This window comes from Salmo salar, unplaced genomic scaffold (assembly GCF_965601325.2).
Source record: "Salmo salar unplaced genomic scaffold, fSalSal1 ptg000117l, whole genome shotgun sequence".
NCBI lineage: Eukaryota > Metazoa > Chordata > Actinopteri > Salmoniformes > Salmonidae > Salmo > Salmo salar.
In genome coordinates, this window is record NW_027675317.1 from 689,640 (window position 1) to 716,275 (window position 26,636).

Genomic DNA, 26,636 nt, shown 5'->3' on the forward strand with positions numbered 1-26,636 from the left:
ACCGTCCACTAGATTATACGTCACGCTGGCAGCATCGCCTGAAAGACGCACATCGCCGTCTGCTGACTGGAGGGAAACGCAGTTGAGGATCACATTTTATATTCAGTCAAAGATTATTTTACATGGATTTAATTAAATAATACTATTGAGACATACAAAGACAGGAATGTGGTGATTGATTAGTGAGAATAAAAAATGTTTACTACAGCACATTTAAGGCAGTTTCATTCAGTCAAACAACATATAAATAAGTAGCCAGCTGCTGTAGGTCTATACTGCTCCTACATGGTGTAACAATACATCATGTAGATGTATATAATGAACAGACTAGGTCTATACTGCTGCTACATGGTGTAACAATACATCATATAGATGTATATAATGAACAGACTAGGTCTATACTGCTCCTACATGGTGTAACAATTGTTAGGGTTGAACTGGCTATTTGTATGCATAACCTTTATAATATACTGGGGAAGCTATGCTACAATATTAAGTATATGAACTGCGAGTAAATCAACTGAAGACAAGAAGAACTACAACCGGCAACAGGAAGTGCGTCACGACGCTGGTTATCAGCCTACACGCCGACGACAGGAGGAGCAAGTTTAAACCACGCTCCTCCTCCCTCGGACAGGCCAGCATTGAGCAGGAACTATCTCTGTCAGTGTAAAAGACAGAACAATAGGATGTGTCGTCCTCTTCTCTGTTTTGCCCTGCGAGGTAAAACAGTGAGACCGTATATATACACGAACCACACATATACCACGCACGTGTTTGCATTAATTAAAGTACAGCTAAATCAGAAGTTACTATGTGCTGACTATTTTGTTCTGTTACCAGAAACGAACTGTCGCAACATTAACATGGTGAACCCCGACGGTCTGGTATATAGGACGTTTACGCTGAGCATTTAATCAGCCAATTGGACTTCGCTTTCGGGGAAACGGTGTACTTTACAAATTGTCCGGGCTACTAAAAACAGGTAAGCAGACACCTATTGTTATAATAACTAAAGATCTGCATATTGGCTTTAACCAAATTAATTTTGTGAAGCACCTGTTCGATGTAAGTGAACAAAATTATGAATTATTATGAGTAGATAAGAAATTTGATAGTCACCATTGTGAAATGCAAACCTGTGGTAGATGTGTTGTTATTAATGGTACCTTTGAGTATTTTGCACCTGGCGAGATCCGTAAAATATAAAAGGTGCGGTTAGGTTCAGGGAGAATACTGAAATCTATCGGCGAGATTCGTAAGGAAGGATACGATTAGGTTCGATGATATAGGGAATAATTGGGTTTGTAATTGGTATCGGCAATGATTCGTACATATAGAAATGCGGTTAGGTTCGATCGGGAAATTTTAGATAGAGAATAATTGGGTTTGTAATTGGTATCGGTAATGATTCGTACATATAAAAGTGCGGTTAGGTTCAAGGAATTACCCCGACAATGATCGTGAAATTTTAGATAAGAATACTGGATGACAGGCAAGATTCGTTCATATAAAGGTGCGGTTGGGTTCGGTAGAGTAATTCTTGGGAAAGGAGGTGAGGTTATAAGGCGAAATAAAAGAGGAATACTGAATTGAGGATTTAAAGATAAGAGAATAATGGTATAATAAAAGGATTGGAAATAAAATAATATGATACATTTAGGCGTGGAATAATAGGGAATAGTTTACTGTTTGAAATTATTAACGAAAAAGCAATAAAAGACGGGAGGAATATTTTAGATAGGACGATAATTGTGGCTATTGGCAAGGCCCATACTGCGGGAGTGGTTGGGTCTGAAGAATATATGGTTTAAATGAGAGATATTGTTGACTCGACTGGAGAGTTATCAAATTAGTTGATGTTTGAAGCTTGACACTGTAAAACACGGGTTTAAATAATTGGTTTGAAATGTTATGGAGTGATATTTGAATTGTATTGAATAACTCCGGTTCCATATAATTAGGTTAAAATAAGAACCGAGTTTAACTAAATAGGTTGAAATAAGTGGATTTAAATAAATAGTTAACGTGCTTTAAATAAGGGACTAATTATCGAATTGGTCAGAAATAAAAATGAAAATAATGCAGTAAAACTAAAATATGACTATCAGTGAAGAAGCGGAGAGAGTATTACAGGCTCTAAAATCCACGCTGGAAATCAACGGAGGGAAAGAATAGAAGAGACGAGGAGAGAAACTCTATATGGATTGGATAGAGGATGGTTGGGTATTGTCTCCTGATGGAGTTCCCACAGAAGGTGAGCCAGGTAGAATACTGGGAGCATTGAAGCGGAAAATTCAGAAAGCAGAGGGGAAATGGAAGAAAGCGGGATAACCCGGAGAAGGTAAATTTATGGAAGCAATGGAGAAAGCCAGACAGAAGGAGAGAATAGGACTGATAATGATAGAGAAGCTTAAGTAAATGGGGAAAGAAAAACAAAGTAACGAGGAGGAACAGGAAAAGACAGAGAGGACTCCCACGGCTCACACAGAGACAACATCTAAAACCATATTATACCCCTCCCTGGCTGACCAGGGGTGGCGGGAGAAACCAGATAGCGAGGTGGTGGTAGTGGGACGGAGGCAACTATATCAAGTGCCGCCCGTAACTTTACCCCCTCCCCCATATGCTAGTCCTCAGGGAGCCGAGGGAGGTAAAGAGGAAGAGACACAGGGAGGAGGACAGGATGTAGCCACTTTATTAAAAAAGTGGATAGAAACAAAGGGAGATATAATGATAAGAACGTGGGGTCGAGAGCGTGTAAGTGGTGCTGCACCACCCAGAGCCCCCGGTAGACCCGTTTACCATAACCAAAGTCCGGATGGGAATAGACAAAAGAAAGGGGGAGATGGATGCTTTAACTGTCACAAACCGGGTCATTTTGCTAGAGAATGTGAGGTTCTGTGTAAACACTGCAATAAAATAGGTCGAAACTGCAAAAAGAGTGAATCGGTTGAGATAGAGCAACTAACCGTAACTGTCGGGGTAACAGAGTACCTGATAACAAACCTAGGAGAAATAGCGGGGAGGAGCAGAGACTCCGTAGACAGAAGGGGAAAAACAGGGAGATACGCTGACAAAGACGGAGTGAAGCGGTGTTTTAACTGCGATAGGACGGGACATCTCGCAAGAAACTGTTATACACCCTGTAAACATTGTGACGGAGTTGGACATAACCACCGAAATTGCACCTCCAAGCAATAGCATTGGTGGTTCAGTGGTAGAATTTTCGCCTGCCACGCGGGAGGCCTGGGTTCGGATCCCAGCCCATGCACTATGGGACTAAAATTTTATTGTTATGTTTTGAATGGAACCATAAGGTTGATGGTGGTTGTTTAAGATATAAACCGAACGTTTTGATGGCTTGTTTAGTTTAAAATGAAGAGAAGGTTACCGAAATCTAATGAATTATAATGAGCGGATAGGGAGTAGTAATAAATTGTATTAAGTATTATATAAATTTGGCGATTTACATGGTACATATAAAGTCATAGACATTTCAAAAATGTGAAGCCGAAAGAGATACAGTTGGAACATTGGTTTTAATCTTACTATAGAGGTAAGGCAGAACGTTGGTTGAGTAGTGGGTTATATTTTTGCTTACGGGTAAAACAAAAGATGAGAAGAGAATTGGTTATGTGCGCTGAGCTATGCTTGGGCTATGTTTGGCTGGAAGGAAGCATTTTGTGATGTGAAGCTGGTTATTGATTCTTGGTTTGAATGTTTAGGTAACACCAGTGAATTACAAAAGGAAGTTTATGTATTTAAACATTATACTCTGTTTCCATTACGTGGAACAATGTCAGGACAGTACAGTGAATTACAGGTGGAGTTAATTTTATATTTACAGGGACAGGGCAAATTCATCACAGTTGTGCGTGTGCTTGGCCGGTATGCGCGTTCCTGTAAGACGTAAGATAGCGCGAGGACGAGCTTTGTGAGGGGGTGAGTGTAACCGATGTGAAATGGCTAGTTAGTTAGCGGTGGTGCGCGCGAATAGCGTTACTCGCTCTGAGACCTTGAAGCATAGTTTAGTTACTTCTGTAGTAAAACAATTTCATATGTTTTGGAAATTAGCTAGGTTGCATATGGTTATTTGAAGACATTTTTTTCATTTGCTTTTAAAAGAGAGGTTGGAATCAAGTATGATGCCGTGGAACTTAAAATCAGATACCACCTGGAACTTTTCCCCTGATACAATAGACATCTGTCTCAGGGGCATCAGTTGTTTTCCTTGTAAGGAACATGCAGACTGTGTTTGGTGTTTTTTAATTTTATTGAGATGCAAACATGAGTCTCTTAGCAACTTTGTCATCTGAACCGTTACAGTAGTGAGTTTTTGTGTAGGTTGTTTGTTAATTGCATGCATTTATCACTGTATCATCTGCATACATTGGAACTTCAGACCCTGTACAGACAGAAGGAAGATCATTCATGTATGAGCTGAACAGTATTGACCTTTGGGGAATTAAAAGATTGTATATTATGAATGGAAAAAAGTTTGTTTTGATTCTTACGCTGATGAGACAGCACACATTTTTTGAAAGGTTTTAGATTTGTTAAACAAGGATTGTTGTACTAAATTTATGCTACAGGTTGAAATGATTTGATTGCTGGAAAGAGGTTATGGGTTTGTTTACTGTTTATTTTTGGTGTTGTTTTCACTTAATTAAACATTGTATTATCTGATGTGTTTGAGTAGGATTCTTTCCTCCAGGACGGATGAAAGTCAACTGAAGTATGTATGTTAAAGGCGACATGAGAGAACACGTCTCAAACTACATTTTATTAAATGCCTGGGATTAAATATTGCTGAACAATCCAAAGGTGAAAAAGCTATCACATATTTGTTGGACATTGGTCTAGTAATGATACCAGGATAATTGTGTCTAAGGGTCAATTAAGCATGCATATACAATTGATGCAGATTAAAACTAATAATTAATGATGAGGGAGTACAGTGGAATTATCATTAGGTTTTGTTTGTAGTTAACTTTTGGGTTTCTGAATCAGTTGTATAATGAATGCTAACGAAGTGTTTTGTGTTTGTCTTTGGGAAAATGGGGATTTCATTGTCTCTCTTTGGAATGTTTCCTGGGGCTATAATCTTGGGTGAGTGAGATTGAGGCTGTAAACTACCAAAATGGAAAAGGCCTGGACATATTTTGTTTGTTTTTACTTTAGGGTTTGATAATACCCACACACAACACTGTCATGACGTTGGCCTGTGGGTAAGGTTTATGACCCCCCCCCCCCCCCCATAAATACCTTTCTCTCTTCCCCTCTCTGAATCTACTGAAGGACCTGAATAGACTGTGTTAAATATAGAGGTTTATGACCCCCCCCCTATAAACATATTTCTAAATATATATTTTTCTACAACCTTATTTTTTGAAAAACTCACTAGCTTCTAGAACTCTCATCACCCCAATCAGGAACCAAGTCGTCCAAAAGAGGAAAACACAAATCTTTTTGACTGCCCACCCTTGAGACAATCAGAAACCAAGTTGTCCTTATCACAGACATGTCTGATTTCAAGAGGAAACTCCTGCAATATCCGTAGTAACTTTCCACCTCACTGCGGAGCTTCTCTCCCTTTTCAGGGTTCACTAGATAGGCATGTTGTTGGATCGGGGTCCAGTCCCCAATGTCATGCTCCAGTACATTTGGGTTGGCACATCTGAGAATGAACCCTGATATTCTAAAAGCAGGGCAACAATGTCAATATAATTGTACCAAAAACCCCAAAATTGTCAGTTGGTTGCATAAATAATTATCAGTACTAAATGTTACATGTAAATATGAAATATTTGATTGTCTTATTTTCAATGACATGTTGCTAGGTGGGATATCCCCAATGTCAAAACACAGTTTAAACGTGTCCAAATCATTAACCAATATGCGGAAACAGTTTGTGATAAATTGAAAACATAAAATGTGCTACATACACAAACATCTGCCACAATAATCATATTACTTGTATTTTTTAAAACAAGCACCTTATAAAATGCACAAGCACCAAAAACGCTGTTGTTTTGACAAGTAGCTATAAATCACTGATATCGATTAGGGGGGAAATCAGGTTGTACATGATGTTGAAACTAACACAACTAAAAAATAAACATATGGAAATGGGAGATATATTTTACCTCACTGGTTAGAGGACAACCTGCAGAAGACAGTCAGCTACATTATGGAGTGATGCATTTAAATGTAGGGGTCGCTAAACAAAGGAACACAACACTTATTTGTCATAACTCATCGATATCATGCTAAAATCAATTGTGCGAGAGGAGGGAGATGAAGTTGCACGTCCTGTTAAAACTAACAGCTCAAAAACCACACGGAATCTGGGAATAATGTGTACATCCCCGGTTAGAGGACAACTTGTAGAAAACAGCTAGCTACATTTTGAAGTGTTGCATTTTGATTCAAGTGGGTCACCAACGTGGTAAGTGTAACAGAGCTCTTTTTGTGTTAGTCACTTTTTGTTAAATCACATAAATAGTAACTCTTCCATTTCAGAGCCTGGATTTTCCCCCTGAGGCTAATATCCATATCATGCTGAAATCAATAGAACAGGGGACAAACGTTTAGGGTTCTACATTGTGACATCATTAAAATACTCCTTCTACAATGTTAAAACATTCTACATTGTGACATTATTTCATTGATATCATGAAACAACTCCATGTATTTTCTGATGTTTAATCAGAGATCTTTTATCAGAGTATCTCTGGTCACATTGACCACAGCCAAAAGATTTCTCTCCTGTGTGTGTTCTCTGGTGTACAGTCAGAATGCTTGATGTAGTGAAACTCTTCCCACATTGATCACAGCTAAAAGGTTTCTCTCCAGTGTGTGTTCTCTGGTGAATCGTCAGCTCTCCAGTTTGATCAAAACTCTTCCCACATTGACCACAGCTATAAGATTTCTCTCCTGTGTGTGTTCTCTGATGAATTTTAAAGCTTGCTGATGAGGTGAATCTCTTCCCACAGTCAGAGCAGCAGTGAGTTCTCTTCCCTGTGGGTCTCTGCTGGTGTTTCTTGAGGTGTTCTGATCTGGAGAGACTCTTCTCTGCCTCGTCAGCATCATGAGGTTGTTGAGACTCCCCAGAGGATCCACGATAGTTCAGTATCTTTCCTGTGTGAACAACAAAGTCAGACAGACGGTTAAAGTCCCACAACAGCAGAAATCCACTGTTTATTTGAGGTAAAAGGTGATGCCCAGATTATACCCATGAAGTTGTACAACAATTGATGTCTGTTAAATTATTTGACCATTAAGATAGTCAAGTTAGCAACAATCATATTTTGTCTTGTTTTCACAATAGTGGTAACTAGAAATAAGTTATTAAAGTTGTTGAAACTCTAAGCAGTGTGCCAGACAACTATTGGTCTCCAATATAGGCCCCTTTCTGTGTTTAATAAAATTGCAGCACGAGGGTGATGCACACATAAATTGATTGCAGAAACTCCTCCCTGCTAACGAGGAAACCACTAGTTATGGATGTAGTATATCTGGTAACGAGGAAACCACTAGTTATGGATGTAGTATATCTGGTAATGAGGAAACCACTAGTTATGGATGTAGTATATCTGCTAATGAGGAAACCACTAGTTATGGATGTAGTATATCTGGTAATGAGGAAACCACTAGTTATGGATGTAGTATATCTGGTAATGAGGAAACCACTAGTTATGGATGTAGTATATCTGCTAATGAGGAAACCACTAGTTATGGATGTAGTATATCTGGTAATGAGGAAACCACTAGTTATGGATGTAGTATATCTGGTAATGAGGAAACCACTAGTTATGGATGTAGTATATCTGGTAATGAGGAAACCACTAGTTATGGATGTAGTATATCTGGTAATGAGGAAACCACTAGTTATGGATGTAGTATATCTGGTAATGAGGAAACCACTAGTTATGGATATAGTATATATGCCTGGAGCAAAAAATAGTGAGCAAAGATTTTAGTTTTCACAATGTATTCTGAATATTACAGCACAAGATCAGGAGTGCTACTCAAGGAAACTCACATTAAGCTCTGTGTCTATTCACTAATTCACCACCGTGGGGGAAAACTCAGGGGAGTTCTCATAGACTGACAGCAAAAATAGCCTCCATTTACAGTTTGCTTATGAGTGCATTTCACATTAAATATGGATTATAATTGTAAGACTCGCTTGAATCACCTGCTTAATATGTTTGTGTTATCAACTGCTTTATACTTAAAAAACACTTCAACCAGTAAAATGCTCTTTGGCTTTGCCATCAGCCTGACAATGAGGGTTTGTACACTGTTTGCCAAATTGGCCCATAACTTCACCTAACAATAACATAGACCTACTGTAGGACCCATAACTTCACCTAACAATAACATAGACCTACTGTAGGACCCATAACTTCACCTAACAACAACACAGACCTACTGTAGGACCCATAACTTCACCTAACAACAACATAGACCTACTGTAGGACCCATAACTTCACCTAACAATAACATAGACCTACTGTAGGACCCATAACTTCACCTAACAATAACATAGACCTACTGTAGGACCCATAACTTCACCTAACAATAACGTAGACCTACTGTAAGACCCATAACTTCACCTAACAATAACATAGACCTAGGACTATAAATCATTTAATATTTCAGGTAAAACATGGAAACTAAAATGTTTTTGTCATGACAATTCATAACCTGATCACCAGATAATTTTGTGAATAATCCCACTAGGCTACTCTGTAATGTGTTGTCATTCTAAATGTCCTGAATAAAGGAAAATAGCTCTGTGTGTTGTACAATAGCCTATCCATCAAGGAACAGTTCTCTACACATTATGAGCGAAGTATCTCTGTGTCCAAACAGACTAACAAGACCCTACTGTAAATCAAGCAGACAATAACACATTATAAATATCGATTTGTTAGGGATGTTGGATCCAACATGGAGAACGGCATAACTGTCTTTACCAGAGTAATGAATGAAGAAGCACTTTGGTTGTTGTTGCATGTCCTGATGTTTGTCATGTGACTGCCATTCAGAAAATGATTTCCTGGATCAGCTGATGATAGTTGAACATGTGACTGTAACTAAACAGCTACAGTATTAAGTATTATGTGTAATTATTGAAGAACGATGTTAATGACAGTATCTATTTGGGTGTTGTCAATAAAGTTAAGGTGACTCTCGGTTAGAACCATTGGATTTAGCAAACTCTGAAATTATTTAGGATTTCTGTGCCCATAAAAACTGTTTTGCCAGCGTAACATAAGGAGACACTAAATGTTACGTAGGTAGAGAGCATTTCAGAGATCTGAATACAAAAAACTGTCCTAACAGGACAATAACCTAAACCACAAGGCCAAATCTACACTGGAGGAGCTTACCAAGATGACATTGAATGTTCCTGAGTGGCCTAGTTACAGTTTGGACTTAAATCGTCTTGAAAGTCTATGGCAAGACTTGAAAATGGCTTTCTAGCAATGATCAACAACCAACTTGACAGAACAGGAAGGATTTTAAAAAGAATAATGAATATTCACATGAAGATCAGCCTCCTATTGGATGACATCACGACTTCCCATCAAGCCAACTCCTTGAAGGCCTTACTATGACATCACTCACTCCTTCTAGTTTGCAGTTGTTAAAAAAAACACTATTTTGCTCAAAACATTTATTTGTTTCCCATTAGTGTGTTTATACTTTACTGTATTTATATATCACTTTTCAACAGGAAAAGTTTAAAAATCCCTGGAGGACTTCATGGACAATTCATACTGTACAAAAATATATTCAAGTGTAGAATGCCCTTTTAAAAATCACACATTAGTTCAACAACTGCAGAGTTTGTGTCCCTGTTTTATAAGATAGTACTCACTGTATTTACTGGTGTTAATCAGATCAATGTCCCTGTTTTATTAGATAGTACTCACTGTATTTACTGGTGTTAACCAGATCAATGTCCCTGTTTTATTAGATAGTACTCACTGTATTTACTGGTGTTAATCAGATCAATGTCCCTGTTTTATTAGATAGTAATCACTGTATTTACTGGTGTTAATCAGATCAATGTCCCTGTTTTATTAGATAGTACTCACTGTATTTACTGGTGTTAATCAGATCAATGTCCCTGTTTTATTAGATAGTACTCACTGTATTTACTGGTGTTAACCAGATCAATGTCCCTGTTTTATTAGATAGTACTCACTGTATTTACTGGTGTTAATCAGATCAATGTCCCTGTTTTATTAGATAGTACTCACTGTATTTACTAGTGTTAATCAGTTCTCCAGTCTTCTCTTCTTCGTCCTCCTCTAATGTGACAGTAATCTCCCCCTCTTCATCTTTCACTCCAAAAACTGCATCTTCCTCCTTTTCTTTCACAGTAACATCCTCCTCCTCTTTCACTCTGAAGGCGTCTTCCTCTTCTTTCACTGAAACGTCTTTCTCTTCTTCTTTCACGGTAACAGCCTCACCCTCTACTTGTTTTTGTATTGTAACAGCCTCCTCTTCCTCCTCCTCTTTCACGAGAGCTTCTTTCTCCGTCCAGCAGACCTCTTCTTTAGCAGGAGGAGAGTAGCTTAGTGAGCGCATGGTCGGGGATGTTAGCTAGCTAGGCTAGTGCTAACTTAACCAGCCAGCTAGTTGACTTACAACGTAAATATTACATTAAATGGGGTAGCTAGTTGTTTACACATAAGTATGTTTAAATCACAGTTACAGTTAAACCGGGAAAGTGTCTAAAGAACTTGAATGTTCAGACTTTGTCGGCTAGCGAGCTACCGAGGTGGCTGCAGTTGTTGAAGAAGCGTTCCGTCCACTAGATTATACGTCACACTAGAAACATCGCCTGAAAGACACATATCGCCATCTGCTGTCTGGAGGGAGGAAACGCAGTTGAGGATGGAAAACTATTTTTATTCTTCATTGAATTATAATATTATAAAGCAGTTTAGGGAAACGTTTTTTTCCTCTCCATTAAATATTAATATTATATCAACACGTACAAAGAGCAACAAGTGTTGTTTGATTAGTTAAGATTTTTTTATGAGAATTTTAAACAAACTCTACATCTACTCCACATCTGTATTTCTGATTCAGTCAAATAACTACATATCAAAATAAGCACCTAGTTATTGATACCCTTGATAAAGATGAGAAAAAATTACTGTATAAAATAAATAAATAAACTTTACCCACTACCAGGATATTTTAGCCCAAAACCTGGTTACCTCTCTGCTAGGAGGCTGAAACTTGGCCATAAGTGGATCTTCCAGCAAGACACATCAACATCCAAGAAGAAATGGTTAATTGAGCACAAAATCAACATTTTCAATGGCCATCTCAGTCTTCGGACTTGAACTCCATTGAAAACCTGTGGTTTGAATTGAACAGGGCAGTCCATAAGCGCAGACAAAATAAATCAAAGACCTGGAGAGATTCTGTATGGAGGAAGGGTCTAAGATCCCACCCAATGTGTACTCTAATCTCATAAAACATTTCAGTGTCGTTTTCCTCCCAAGGGGAGGGTGCTGGAGTATTGAAAACATGGGTGGCAGTAATTCAGACCCTTACCTTTTGAGAATAACATGTTCAACTAAATCTCTTTCTCTGAGCAATTGTTTCAGCATACAATAATATAATTCACCCTTTTTTTTACATAGAAGTATTTGAATTCTTTATTTTATAGAGTTGTTTTTGCTCATCTTTATCAAGGGTGTCAACAATTTTGTCCCCCACTGTACCTCCATACTGCTGCTACATGGTGTAACAATACATCATGTAGATGTATATAATGAACAGACTAGGTCTATACTGCTCCTACATGGTGTAACAATACAGTGCATTCGGAAAGTATTCAGACCCCTTCACTTTTTCCACATTTTGTTACATTACAGCCTTATTCTAAAATGATTAACACTCCGTTCAAAAGGTTGGAGTCACTTAGAAATGTTCTTGTTTTTGAAAGAAAAACACTTTTTTTGTCCATTAAAATAACATCAAATTGATCTGAAATACAGTGTAGACATTGTTAATGTTGTAAATGACTATTGTAGCTGGAAACAGCTGATTGTTTATGGAACATCTACATAGGCGTACAGAGGCCCATTATCAGCAACCATCACTCCTGTGTTCCAATGCCACGTTGTGTTAGCTAATCCAAGTTTATCATTTTAAAAGGCTAATTGATCATTAGAAAAACCCTTTTGCAATTATGTTAGCACAGCTGAAAACTGTTGTGCTGATTTAACAAAGCTTTTGTAAACAGTGTTGTTGCATAACAATCAGGCAGTAGAACAACAATAATCATCACCCTCTTGACCAATCTTCCCTCCCCTTAACATTGGGTTGATTCAGACCCTGCCAGTGTACCAGGTGGACATTGGGTTGATTCAGACCCTGCCAGTGTACCAGGTGGACATTGGGTTTGATTCAGACCCTGTCAGTGTACCAGGTGGACATTGGGTTTGATTCAGGCCCTGCCAGTGTACCAGGTGGACATTGGGTTGATTCAGACCCTGTCAGTGTACCAGGTGGACATTGGGTTGATTCAGACCCTGTCAGTGTACCAGGTGGACATTGGGTTGATTCAGACCCTGTCAGTGTACCAGGTGGACATTGGGTTGATTCAGACCCTGTCAGTGTACCAGGTGGACATTGGGTTTAATTCAGACCCTGTCAGTGTACCAGGTGGACATTGGGTTGATTCAGACCCTGTCAGTGTACCAGGTGGACATTGGGTTGATTCAGACCCTGTCAGTGTACCAGGTGGACATTGGGTTGATTCAGACCCTGTCTGTGTACCAGGTGGACATTGGGTTGATTCAGACCCTGGCAGTGTACCAGGTGGACATTGGGTTGATTCAGACCCTGCCAGTGTACCAGGTGGACATTGGGTTGATTCAGACCCTGTCAGTGTACCAGGTGGACATTGGGTTGATTCAGACCCTGTCAGTGTACCAGGTGGACATTGGGTTGATTCAGACCCTGTCAGTGTACCAGGTGGACATTGGGTTGATTCAGACCCTGCCAGTGTACCAGGTGGACATTGGGTTGATTCAGACCCTGTCAGTGTACCAGGTGGACATTGGGTTGATTCAGACCCTGTCAGTGTACCAGGTGGACATTGGGTTGATTCAGACCCTGTCAGTGTACCAGGTGGACATTGGGTTTGATTCAGACCCTGTCAGTGTACCAGGTGGACATTGGGTTGATTCAGACCCTGTCAGTGTACCAGGTGGACATTAGTTTGATTCAGACCCTGTCAGTGTACCAGGTGGACATTGGGTTTGATTCAGACCCTGTCAGTGTACCAGGTGGACATTGGGTTTGATTCAGACCCTGTCAGTGTACCAGGTGGACATTGGGTTTGATTCAGACCCTGTCAGTGTACCAGGTGGACATTGGGTTTGATTCAGACCCTGCCAGTGTACCAGGTGGACATTGGGTTTGATTCAGACCCTGCCAGTGTACCAGGTGGACATTGGGTTTGATTCAGACCCTGTCAGTGTACCAGTGTGACATTGGGTTGATTCAGACCCTGTCAGTGTACCAGGTGGACATTGGGTTTGATTCAGACCCTGTCAGTGTACCAGGTGGACATTGGGTTTGATTCAGACCCTGCCAGTGTACCAGGTGGACATTGGGTTGATTCAGACCCTGTCAGTGTACCAGGTGGACATTGGGTTGATTCAGACCCTGTCAGTGTACCAGGTGGACATTGGGTTTGATTCAGACCCTGTCAGTGTACCAGGTGGACATTGGGTTTGATTCAGACCCTGTCAGTGTACCAGGTGGACATGGGTTTGATTCAGACCCTGCCAGCATGGCCAGAAATGTATTCCAAGGTCAGTAACTTATAACCACAGAACCACCCCAGACCTTTCATGCATGACTAAAAACACCTAAGTATTAGATTTACTGCCATGGTCTAGTATGTCACCGCATCAGACACCAGTCACAATGCTGGCTGAGGTACGAGTAAAACATGACATATTATTTCCTAACCATTCACAATGCTGGCTGAGGTACAAGTAAAACATGACATATTATTTCCTAACCATTCACAATGCTGGCTGAGGTACTAGTAAAACATGACATATTATTTCCTAACCATTCACAATGCTGGCTGAGGTACGAGTAAAACATGACATATTATTTCCTAACCATTCACAATGCTGGCTGAGGTACTAGTAAAACATGACATATTATTTCCTAACCATTCACAATGCTGGCTGAGGTACTAGTAAAACATGACATATTATTTCCTAACCATTCACAATGCTGGCTGAGGTACGAGTAAAACATGAAATATTATTTCCTAATTGTAAAAAATTCCCCAATCTTTTAAAAAAGATGTGAAATGGCAAGGCTTTAGTTCAGTGGGATTTTCCATTGTTGAGGAAAGCAGGGGAAGTGTTGTGAGTAACAGAACTGCCTACGGTGTGGGGGAAGGGACGCTGCTCACTGATTGGCTGTAGTGACAAGGGTCCCTCCAAAAATCTATCACTATTCCAACTCAAATTCTCCCCCAAATCTACCACTAATAGGCCAAGCCTCCACAGGCCCTGTCTTGTATTGACAAACAGAACAAATCATTTGACATTCAAATATGTCATTTTAAATAGCTCAATTCAATCCAGCTGGGCCTTTTTAACACAGACAGTTGTTCCTGCTGTAGATGTTATGCCTTTGTACAGATCTAAGATCAGTTCTCCTCCACAATGCATATTCAGTACCGGTCAATTGTTTGGACACACCTACAAATTCAATGTTTTTTCTTTATTTTAACTGTTGTCTAAGTTGGCCTTCCCTGTGGCTCAGTTGGTAGAGCATGGTGTGTGCAACGCCAGGGTTGTGGGTTAGATTCCCACGGGGGGGCCAGTACAAAAAAAAATGCATTCACTACTGTAAGTTGCTCTGGATAAGAGCTTCTGCTAAATAACTAAAATGTAAATGTAAAAAATGTACAATAATAGTGAAGACAACACAACTATGAAGTAACTCACATGGAATCATGTAGTAACCAAAATAGTGTTAAACAAATCAAAATATATTTGAAATTCTTCAAAGTAGCCACCCTTTGCCTTGATTACAGCTTTGCACACTCTTTGCATTCTCTCAACCAGCTTCACCTGGAATGCTTTTCCAACAGTCTTGAAGGAGTTCCCACATATGCTGAGCAATTGTTGGCTGCATTTCCTTCACTCTGCGGTCCGATTCATCCCAAACCATCTCATAGGCATAGTTGTTGTCTTCACAGTTAACTCTAATGAACTTATCTTCTGCAGCAGAAGTAACTCTGGGTCTTCCTTTCCTGTGGCAATCCTCATGAGAGCCAGCTTCATCATAGCGATGGATGGTTTTTGTGACTGCACTTGAAGATTCATTCAAAGTTTTTGAAAGTTTCCGTATTGACTGACCTTCATGTGTTAAAGTAATGATGGACTGTCATTTCTTTTTGCTTATTTGAGCTGTTCTTGCCATAATATAGACTTGGTCTTTCAGCAAATAGGGCTATCTTCTGTATAGCACCCCTACCTTGTCACAACACAACTGATTGGCTCAAATGCATTAAGAAAGAAAGAAATTCCACAAATGAACATTTAACAAGGCACACCTGTAAATGGAAATGCATTCCAGGTGACTACCTCATGGTAGATAGATGATAGGAGATAGAATGATGGTCAAAAGATACAAGTTTATTTGATTTTTTTAAGTCAAAATAAAACATAATAAAAAGTACATTTGAATGACACTAAGTGGCAGTGTTTTTACAACTAATGCCGGTTTGCCTGAGGCTGATGCCGTGCAGGTGTTGGAACACATGCATATACACACACTCCCATTCAAATAAACACATACAAGAACACACACATACATGTAATAGAGCCAGACATGCACAAAAACATATACAGTTGGCATTGCTGTTATGATTTCAGTTGTCCTTGATGTCCTTTGTTTAAATATACTTTTTATTGTTGTTGCATTGTGTTGTTTGCTGTTTTCTTCTATCTTTTCCTTTTCTCTCTTTAGTTCATTCTCTTGGTTGTTGGTGCATTGTGGGGGTTCTTGGAGGTGGGGAATGGAATCAATTGTCTTTTTATTAGGGGGGACTGTGGGAGGGGTCTCGAATGGTTGAGGGACAGCTATTGGGGAACTGTGGGGGGATCATGGAGGGTTGAGGAACAGCTATTGGGGAACTGTGGGGGGATCTTGGAGGGTTGAGGGACAGCTATTGTGGAACTGTGGGGGGGATCTTGGAGGGTTGAGGAACAGCTATTGGGGAACTGTGGGGGGATCTTGGAGGGTTGAGGAACAGCTATTGGTGAACTGTGGGGGGATCTTGGAGGGTTGAGGGACAGCTATTGGGGAACTGTGGGGGGATCTTGGAGGGTTAAGGAACAGCTATTGGGGAACTGTGGGGGGGATCTTGGTGGGTAGAGGGACAGCTATTGGGGGACTGTGGGAGGGGTCTCGAATGGTTGAGGGACAGCTATTGGGGAACTGTGGGGGGATCATGGAGGGTTGAGGAACAGCTATTGGGGAACTGTGGGGGGATCTTGGAGGGTTGAGGGACAGCTATTGTGGAACTGTGGGGGGGATCTTGGAGGGTTGAGGAACAGCTATTGGTGAACTGTGGGGGGATCTTGGAGGGTTGAGGGACAGCTATTGGGGAACTGTGGGGGGATCTTGGAGGGTTAAGGAACAGCTATTGGGGAACTGTGGGGGGGATCTTGGTGGGTAGAGGGACAGCTATTGGGGAACTGTGGGGGGATCTTGGAGGGTTGAGGGACAGCTATTGGGGAACTGTGGGGGGATCTTGGAGGGTTGAGGAACAGCTATTGGGGAACTGTGGGGGGATCTTGGAGGGTTGAGGAACAGCTATTGGGGAACTGTGGGGGGATCTTGGAGGGTTGAGGAACAGCTATTGGGGAACTGTGGGGGGATCTTGGAGGGTTGAGGAACAGCTATTGGGGAACTGTGGGGGGGATCATGGAGGGTTGAGGAACAGCTATTGGGGAACTGTGGGGGGATCTTGGAGAGTTGAGGGACAGCTATTGGGGAACTGTGGGGGGATCTTGGAGGTTTGAGGGACAGCTATTGGGGAGCTGTGGGGGGATCTTGGAGGGTTGAGGAACAGCTATTGGGGAACTGTGGGGGGATCATGGAGGGTTGAGGAACAGCTATTGGGGAACTGTGGGGGGATCTTGGAGGGTTGAGGGACAGCTATTGGGGAACTGTGGGGGGATCTTGGAGGGTTGAGGGACAGCTATTGGGGAACTGTGGGGAGATATTGGAGGGTTGAGGGACAGCTATTGGGGAACTGTGGGGGGATCTTGGAAGGTTGAGGGACAGCTATTGGGGAACTGTGGGGACGCACACGCACCCTCACACATAAGGATGGCTCTGTTGTATATATCACTATCATGCACACGCACCCTCACACATAAGGATGGCTCTGTTGTATATATCACTATCATGCCCACGCACCCTCACACATAAGGATGGCTCTGTTGTATATATCACTATCATGCCCACGCACCCTCACACATAAGGATGGCTCTGTTGTATATATCACTATCATGCACACGCACCCTCACACATAAGGATGGCTCTGTTGTATATATCACTATCATGCACACGCACCCTCACACATAAGGATGGCTCTGTTGTATATATCACTATCATGCACACGCACCCTCACACATAAGGATGGCTCTGTTGTATATATCACTATCATGCACACGCACCCTCACACATAAGGATGGCTCTGTTGTATATATCACTATCATGCACACGCATCCTCACACATAAGGATGGCTCTGTTGTATATATCACTATCATGCCCACGCACCCTCACACATAAGGATGGCTCTGCTGTATATACCACTATCATGCACACGCACCCTCACACATAAGGATGGCTCTGTTGTATATATCACTATCATGCACACGCACCCTCACACATAAGGATGGCTCTGTTGTATATATCACTATCATGCACACACACCCTCACACATAAGGATGGCTCTGTTGTATATATCACTATCATGCACACGCACCCTCACACATAAGGATGGCTCTGTTGTATATATCACTATCATGCACACGCACCCTCACACATAAGGATGGCTCTGCTGTATATATCACTATCATGCACATGCACCCTCACACATAAGGATGGCTCTGTTGTGGACAGACTGATACATGTTTGATAGTGTCTTGATGCTGTATTGTTTGTCCTTCATGTTCTAATACTTTAATGTTACCCCTTCCTTGTGTTGTTTGTAATAAATAATATATATATATATATTTAAATCAGTCGGGGTCTAAACTTACTGTTGAGAGTTAGAATAGAAGAATAGACAAGGTGTCATTTAGAAATGTGCATCAGCAGTTTTTCTCTTGAAAAAAAAATAAAGAGGTGGGGAAAAGTACATTCTACACAAATGACCTTCATAATATCAAAGAACAAATGTGTGTCTGAGGGGAAATTAACTTTCATACAGCCAAAAGGGGTGAGAAGTTATACCAATATCAGTGGACAATTTGCACTGCTGCTGAAACACATCCCCACAGCATGATGCTGCCACCACCATGCTTCACCGTAGGGATGGTGCCAATTTTCCTCCAGACGTGACACATGGCATTCAGGCCAAAGAGTTCAATCTTGGTTTAATCAGACCAGAGAATCTTGTTTCTCATGGTCTCAGAGTCCTTTAGGTGCCTTTTGGCAAACTCCAAGTGGGCTGTCATGTGCCTTTTACTGAGGAGTGGCTTCTGTCTGTCCTCTCTACCATAAAGGCCTGATTGGTGGAGTGCTGCAGAGATGATGGTCCTTCTGGAAGGTTCTCCCATCTCCACAGAGTAACTCTGGAGCTCTGTCAGAGTGACCATCGGATTCTTGGTCCCCTCCCTGACCAAGGCCCTTCTCCCCCGATTGCTCAGTTTGGCCGGGCGGCCAGCTCTAGGAAGAGTCTTGGTGGTTCCAAACTTCTTCCATTTCAGAATGATGGAGGCCACTGTGTTCTTGCAGACATTTTTTGGTACCTTTCCCCAGATCTGTGCCTTGACACAATCCTGTCTCAGAGCTCTATGGACAATTCCTTTGACCTCATGGCTTGGTTTTTGCTCTGACATGCACTGTGAACCTTATATAGAGAGGTGTGTGCCTTTCTAAATCATGTCCAACCAATTTAATTTACCACAGGTGGACTCCAATCAAGTTGTAGAAACATCTCAAGGATGATTAATGGAATCAGGATGCATCTGAACTCAATTTTGAGTCTCATAGCAAAGGGTCTGAATACTTAAGTACATTTGTAAAAATGTCTAAAAACCTGCTTTGGGATTGTGTAGAGTTTTCAACAACAAAACATGTTAACCTTTATTTAACTAGGCAAGTCAGTTAAGAACAAATTCTTATTTTCAATGACAGCCTATGAACAGAACTGCCTTGTTCAGGGGCAGAACAACAGATTTGTCATATCTACAGAGAAACCTAGATTCAAATACTTAGATTTGTGTATTGGGTATATGTTGTCAAATTGTTAGATATTATTTGTTAGATATTACTGCACTGTCGGAGCTAGAAACACAAGCATTTTGCTACACCTGCAATAACATCTGCTCAACATGTGATGTGACCAATAAAATGTGATTTTGATTTGAAATAAACGTCCTATTTATCAAAGGTGCTTTTGGCTGGGGTCAAAATGACTCCAAAGGATTTGAATTTGTTAAAAGTCCATATTGATACAGAAACACTAAACCATGATTTAGATTTATTAAGAACAAGTTGATTGACAAAGTCATTAAGAATTGAATAAACTACATTTTGGCTATGATAAAAGATATGCCTCTGGGGTCAAAATGATCCATGTCAGAAGTATGGTTCAATGCAAATATGTAGTGGGTGTAAAGTTTGATTCGTTTTTAATGAGTGAGAATTTAAAACAATCAACACATGCTTCTCTTTGAACGACTTAGTATAATATTTAACGTTTATGAAATAAATTAAAAATAAACGTTTGGTTCCTCAACTGCGTTGCCCAGTACAGTCAGCAGATGGCGATGTGCGTCTTTTAGGTTCAGGCGATGCTGCCAGTGTGACGTATAATCTAGTGGACGGGACGCTCCTTCAACAACAACAACTAGTCAGACACCTCGGTAGCTTTCTAGCAAACATAGCTACAACATTCACGCTCTTTACACTGGTTTGGTGTATATTAGTCGCTGTGTATTAAACACACTTCTGTCGTATGTACTTGTTGGCCCATTTAATGATATATTTACGTTGTTTGTCAGCTAGCTGGTTTGCTAAGTTAGCTTAGAACTAAGCTAGTCGCTAATGCTAACTAGCTAACATACCGACCATGAGTTCACTAAGCTACTCTCCTCCTGCTAAAGAAGCGGGGGTCTGCTGGACGGAGGAAGAAACTCTTGTGAAAGAGGAGGAGGAAGAGAAGGATGTTACAATACAAAAACAAGTAGAGGGTGAAGCTGTTACAGTGAAAGAAGAAGAGAAAGACGTTACAGTGAAAGAAGAGGAAGACGCGTTCAGAGTGAAAGAGGAGGAGGATGTTACTGTAAAAGAAGAGGCGGCAGAGAAAGAGGAGGATTCAGTTTTTGGAGTGAAAGGGGAGGAGGGGGAGATGACTGTCACATTGGAGGAAGAAGAGGAGGTTGGAGATCTGTTTAACACCAGTAAGTACCGTCTCTGCAGTCGTTGAACCAATATGCAGTAAAGGGGTTCTACACTTTAATGTTGTTCTGTAGGAATGGCTGAAGCTACACTGTAACGTGTAGAACATCAAGAGTGGACCATCAACAAAACGTTAACAATTGATCAAATGCATCCAATGACAATGCCTGAAATACTGTAGTCCTCAATATCTCCTATTAGATTAGCCCAAGATGTTCTCTTAAAGGGGCAATCAGCAGTTGTTACATCCATTTTGGGACTTATACATTAATGATATGTACCCATCTGTTTCTTGAAGAATTCACTTATAAATGCCTCATGAGCTTAGTTCAACTGTCGTACCCCATCAGAACCCAAAATATAAGCATTTTTTTACTCCAATGTTTGTCAGGAAATATTAACAAACACTGTATATCCTCAAAACATGGTTAAAACTATAATGTTGATATCATGGATGGTTACATTTCTCCAGCTCCATCCCTCAGCTTTTTACTGAAACGGGCAGGGAGTACGCTTTGTTATTGTTTCTACTGCTGATTGCTGCCCCCGTTACTCCTCAAGGTCCAAGGACTGTATGTTATTTTCAGAGGTAGACTCGCTCTGGCAGTCAAAATAATCAAATATTCCATCATCAAATCAAATGTATTTATATAGCCCTTCTTACATCAGCTGAGTGGCAAGTTATCTGACCATTTCTACCAATCTGTGTGCCAGTTGTGATTTTCATATGTACATTTTACTGGAACAGTTTCATTTCATTTATAATAGTATCTCAAAATCATTGCCTGTGATTAATCTACATTCTATCTAAATGAAAATTATACAAATCTAAAAGTAACTTTTATTGCCATCTATGTAAAAAAAAACGCAAGTAAAACTAAATGCATGCTATTCAACCGATCGCTGCCTGCACCTGCCCGCCCGTCCAGCATCACTACTCTGGACGGCTCTGACTTAGAATACGTGAACAACTACAAATACCTGGGTGTCTGGTTAGACTGTAAACTCTCCTTCCAGACTCACATTAAGCATCTCCAATCCAAAATTAAATCTAGAATCGGCGTCCTATATCGCAACAAAGCATCCTTCACTCACGCTGCCAAACACACCCTCGTAAAACTGACCATCCTACCGATCCTCGACTTCGGCGATGTCATCTATAAAATAGCCTCCAACACTCTACTCAACAAACTGGATGCAGTCTATCACAGTGCCATCCGTTTTGTCACCAAAGCCCCATATACTACCCACCACTGCGACCTGTACGCTCTCGTTGGCTGGCCTTCGCTTAATACTCGTTGCCAAACCCACTGGCTACAGGTTATCTACAAGTCTCTGCTAGGTAAAGCCCCGCCTTATCTCAGCTCACTGGTCACCATAGCAGCACCCACTCGTAGCATGCGCTCCAGCAGGTATATCTCACTGGTCACCCCCAAAGCCAATTCCTCCTTTGGTCGTCTTTCCTTACAGTTCTCTGCTGCCAATGACTTGAACGAACTGCAAAAATCTCTGAAGCTGGAGACTCATATCTCCCTCACTAGCTTTAAGCACCAGCTGTCAGAGCAGCTCACAGATCACTGCACCTGTACATAGCCCATCTGTAAACAGCCCATCTATCTACCTACCTCATCCCCATACTGTGTTTATTTATTTATCTTGCTCCTTTGCACCCCAGTATCTCTACTTGCACATTAATCTTCTGCACATCTACCATTCCAGTGTTTAATTGCTTTATTGTAATTATTTGACCACCATGGTCTATTTATTGTCTTAACTTACCTCATTTGCACTCACTGTATATAGACTTTTTGTTTTCTTTTGTTCTACTGTATTATTGACTGTATGTTTTGTTTATTCCATGTGTAACTCTGTGTTGTTGTATGGGTCGAATTGCTATGCTTTATCTTGGCCAGGTCGCAGTTGCAAATGAGAACTTGTTCTCAACTAGCCTACCTGGTGAAATAAAAAAATAAATGATGGGTCCTACAGTAGGTCTATGTTATTGTTAGGTGAAGTTATGGGTCCTACAGTAGGTCTATGTTATTGTTAGGTGAAGTTATGGGTCCTACAGTAGGTATATGTTGTTAGGTGTAGTTATGGGTCCTACAGTAGGTCTATGTTATTGTTAGGTGAAGTTATGGGTCCTACAGTAGGTCTATGTTGTTGTTAGGTGAAGTTATGGGTCCTACAGTAGGTCTATGTTATTGTTAGGTGAAGTTATGGGTCCTACAGTAGGTCTGTTGTTGTTAGGTGAAGTTATGGGTCCTACAGTAGGTCTATGTTATTGTTAGGTGAAGTTATGGGTCCTACAGTAGGTCTATGTTGTTATTAGGTGAAGTTATGGGTCCTACAGTAGGTCTATGTTATTGTTAGGTGAAGTTATGGGTCCTACGGTAGGTCTATGTTATTGTTAGGTGATGTTATGGGTCCTACAGTAGGTCTATGTTGTTAGGTGAAGCTATGGGTCCTACAGTAGGTCTATGTTGTTGTTAGGTGAAGTTATGGGTCCTACAGTAGGTATATGTTGTTAGGTGAAGTTATGGGTCCTACAGTAGGTCTATGTTATTGTTAGGTGAAGTTATGGGTCCTACAGTAGGTCTATGTTATTGTTAGGTGAAGTTATGGGTCCTACAGTAGGTCTATGTTATTGTTAGGTGAAGTTATGGGTCCTACAGTAGGTATATGTTGTTAGGTGAAGTTATGGGTCCTACAGTAGGTATATGTTGTTAGGTGAAGTTATGGGTCCTACAGTAGGTCTATGTTGTTAGGTGAAGTTATGGGTCCTACAGTAGGTCTATGTTGTTAGGTGAAGTTATGGGTCCTACAGTAGGTCTATGTTGTTAGGTGAAGTTATGGGTCCTACAGTAGGTCTATGTTGTTAGGTGAAGTTATGGGTCCTACAGTAGGTCTATGTTGTTAGGTGAAGTTATGGGTCCTACAGTAGGTCTATGTTGTTAGGTGAAGTTATGGGTCCTACAGTAGGTCTATGTTGTTAATAGGTGAAGTTATGGGTCCTACAGTAGGTCTATGTTTTTAGGTGAAGTTATGGGTCCTACAGTAGGTCTATGTTATTGTTAGGTGAAGTTATGGGTCCTACAGTAGGTCTATGTTTTTAGGTGAAGTTATGGGTCCTACAGTAGGTCTATGTTGTTGTTATGGGTCCTACAGTAGGTCTATGTTATTGTTATGGGTCCTAGAGGACACTATGTGTGTCATGCAACAACAACCAAAGTGCTTCTTCGTTCATTACATAGGTATGATTGTTGTTAGGTGAAGTTATGGGCCAATTTGGCAAAGAGTGTACAAACCCTCATTGTCAGGCTGATGGAAAAGCCAAAGAGCATTTTACTGGTTGAAGTGTTTTTTTAAGTATAAAGCAGTTGATTTGCGACAATAACACAAACATATTAAGCAGGAGATTCAAATGAGTCTTACAATTATAATTCAAAGTAGTGTGAAATGAACTCATCATCAACCTGGAAATGGAGGTTACTCCCCTGAGTTTCCCCCATTCACATTCAGAATACATCGTGAAAAACTAAAATCTTTGCTCACCATTTTTGCTCCAGGCAGATATACTACATCCGTAACTAGTGGTTTCCTCATTACCAGATATACTACATCCATAACTAGTGATTTCCTCATTAGCAGGGAGGTGTTTCTGCAATCAAATTGCCCTCGTGTCGCAATTTTATTAAACACAGAAAGGGGCCTATATTGGAGACCAAAAGTCGTCTGGCACACTGCTTAGAGGTTCAACAACATGAATAACTTATTTCTAGCCTACAATCATCAATGTCACTACGAATGTGAAAACAAGACAAAATATAACTTTTCTTGCTCATTTTAAGGCAAATATCAAATAATTTTAACATTCATTACAGACGTCAATTGTTGTCCAACATCATGGCTCTGCTGTTAGCATCACCTTTTACAGTGGATTACCGCTGTTGTGGGCCTTTAATCATCTGTCTGACTTTGTTGTTCACACAGGAGAGAGACGTGACTATCGTGGATCCTCTGGGGAGCCTCAACAACCTCATGATGCTGACGAGGCAGAGAAGAGTCTCTCCAGATCAGAACTCCTCAAGAAACACCAGCAGAGACCCACAGGGAAGATAATTAACCTCTCTGACTGTGGGAAGAGATTCACCTCATCAGGCATTAAAATTCATCGGAGAAGCCACACAGTAGAGAAAGCTTATTGCTGTACTCAATGTGGGAAGAGTTTTGATACATCTAGCCATCTTATTGTACACCAAAGAACACACACAGGAGAGAAATCTTATAGCTGTGATGAATGTGGGAAGAGTTTTACTCGTTCAACCAGCCTGAAATTACACCAGAGAACACACACAGGAGAGAAATCTTTTAGCTGTGATCAATGTGGGAAGAGTTTTACTCAGCTAGGCAACCTGATAACACACCAGAGAACACACACAGGAGAGAAACCATATAGCTGTGATGAATGTGGGAAGAGTTTTACTCAATCAACCAGCCTGAAATTCCACCAGAGAACACGCACAGGAGAGAAACCTTTTAGCTGTGATCAATGTGGGAAGAGTTTTACTCATCGAAGCAGCCTGATATCACACCAGAGAATACACACAGGAGAGAAACTTTCTAGCTGTGATGAATGTGGGAAGAGTTTTACTCGTTCAACCAGCCTGAAATTACACCAGAGAACACACACAGGAGAGAAACCTTTTAGCTGTGATCAATGTGGGAAGTGTTTTACTCATCGAAGCAGCCTGATATCACACCAGAGAATACACACAGGAGAGAAACCGTATATCTGTGATGAGTGTGGGAAGAGTTTTACTTGCTTGCGCAATCTGACTCTTCACCAGAGAACACACACAGGAGAGAAACCCTATAGCTGTACTCGATGTGGGAAGTTTTTTTTAAAATCTAACCATCTGACGATACACCAAAGAAGACACACAGGAGAGAAACCCTATAGCTGTACTCAATGTGGGAAGAGTTTTGTTCAATCTGGAGAACTGAAGATGCACCAGAGAAGACACACAGGAGAGAAACCCTATAGCTGTACTCGATGTGGCAAGAGTTTTGTTCAATCTGGCGAACTGAAGATACACCAAAGAACACACACGGGAGAAAAACCTTATAGCTGTGGTCAATGTGGGAAGAGGTTTGCTGCATCTAGCACTCTGACTCAACACCAGAGAACACACACAGGAGAGAAACCTTATAGCTGTGATCAATGTGGGAAGAGTTTTACTACATCTAGCACTCTGACTCTACACCAGAGAACACACACAGGAGAGAAACCTTATAGCTGTGATCAATGTAACAAGAGATACTCTGATAAAAGACATCTGATCAAACATCAGAAAATTCATGAATGAGTTGTTTCATGATATCAATGATATAATCTCACAATGTAGAATGTTTAAACATTGTAGAAGGAGTATTTTAATGATGTCACAATGTAGAACCCTGAGCGTTTGTCCCCTGTTCTATTGATTTCAACATGATATGGATATTAGCCTCAGGGGGAAAATCCAGGCTCTGAAATGGAATAGTTACTATTTATGAGATTTAACAAAAAGTGACTAACACAAAAAGAGCTGTTACACTTACCATGTTGGTGACCCACTGGAATCAAAATGCAACACTTCAAAATGTAGCTAGCTGTTTTCTACAAATTGTCCTCTAACCAGGGATGTACACATTACTCCCATATTCCATGTGGATTTTGAGCTGTTAGTTTAACAGGACGTGCAACCTCATCTCCCTCCTCTCACACAATTGATTTCAACATGATATCGATGAGTGATGACATAAATGTTGTGTTCCTTTGTTTAGCGACCCCTACATTTAAATGTATCACTCCAAAATGTAGCTGACTGTCTTCTGCTGGTTGTCCTCTAACCAGTGAGGTAAAATA

At 40.7% G+C, this 26,636-nt stretch overlaps 1 protein-coding gene across 1 annotated transcript; it reads left to right on the forward strand.

Annotated features, from left to right (window-relative positions):
- The first annotated feature begins 2,421 nt into the window (after positions 1–2,421).
- LOC145865996 (uncharacterized) lies at positions 2,422–26,261 on the forward strand. The gene is made up of 2 exons (XM_082970881.1): positions 2,422–2,653; positions 24,719–26,261. The coding sequence occupies exons 1-2, from the start codon at positions 2,422–2,424 to the stop codon at positions 26,092–26,094; spliced, it is 1,608 nt and encodes a 535-aa protein (XP_082827007.1). The 3' UTR covers positions 26,095–26,261.
- Positions 26,262–26,636: the final 375 nt, after the last annotated feature.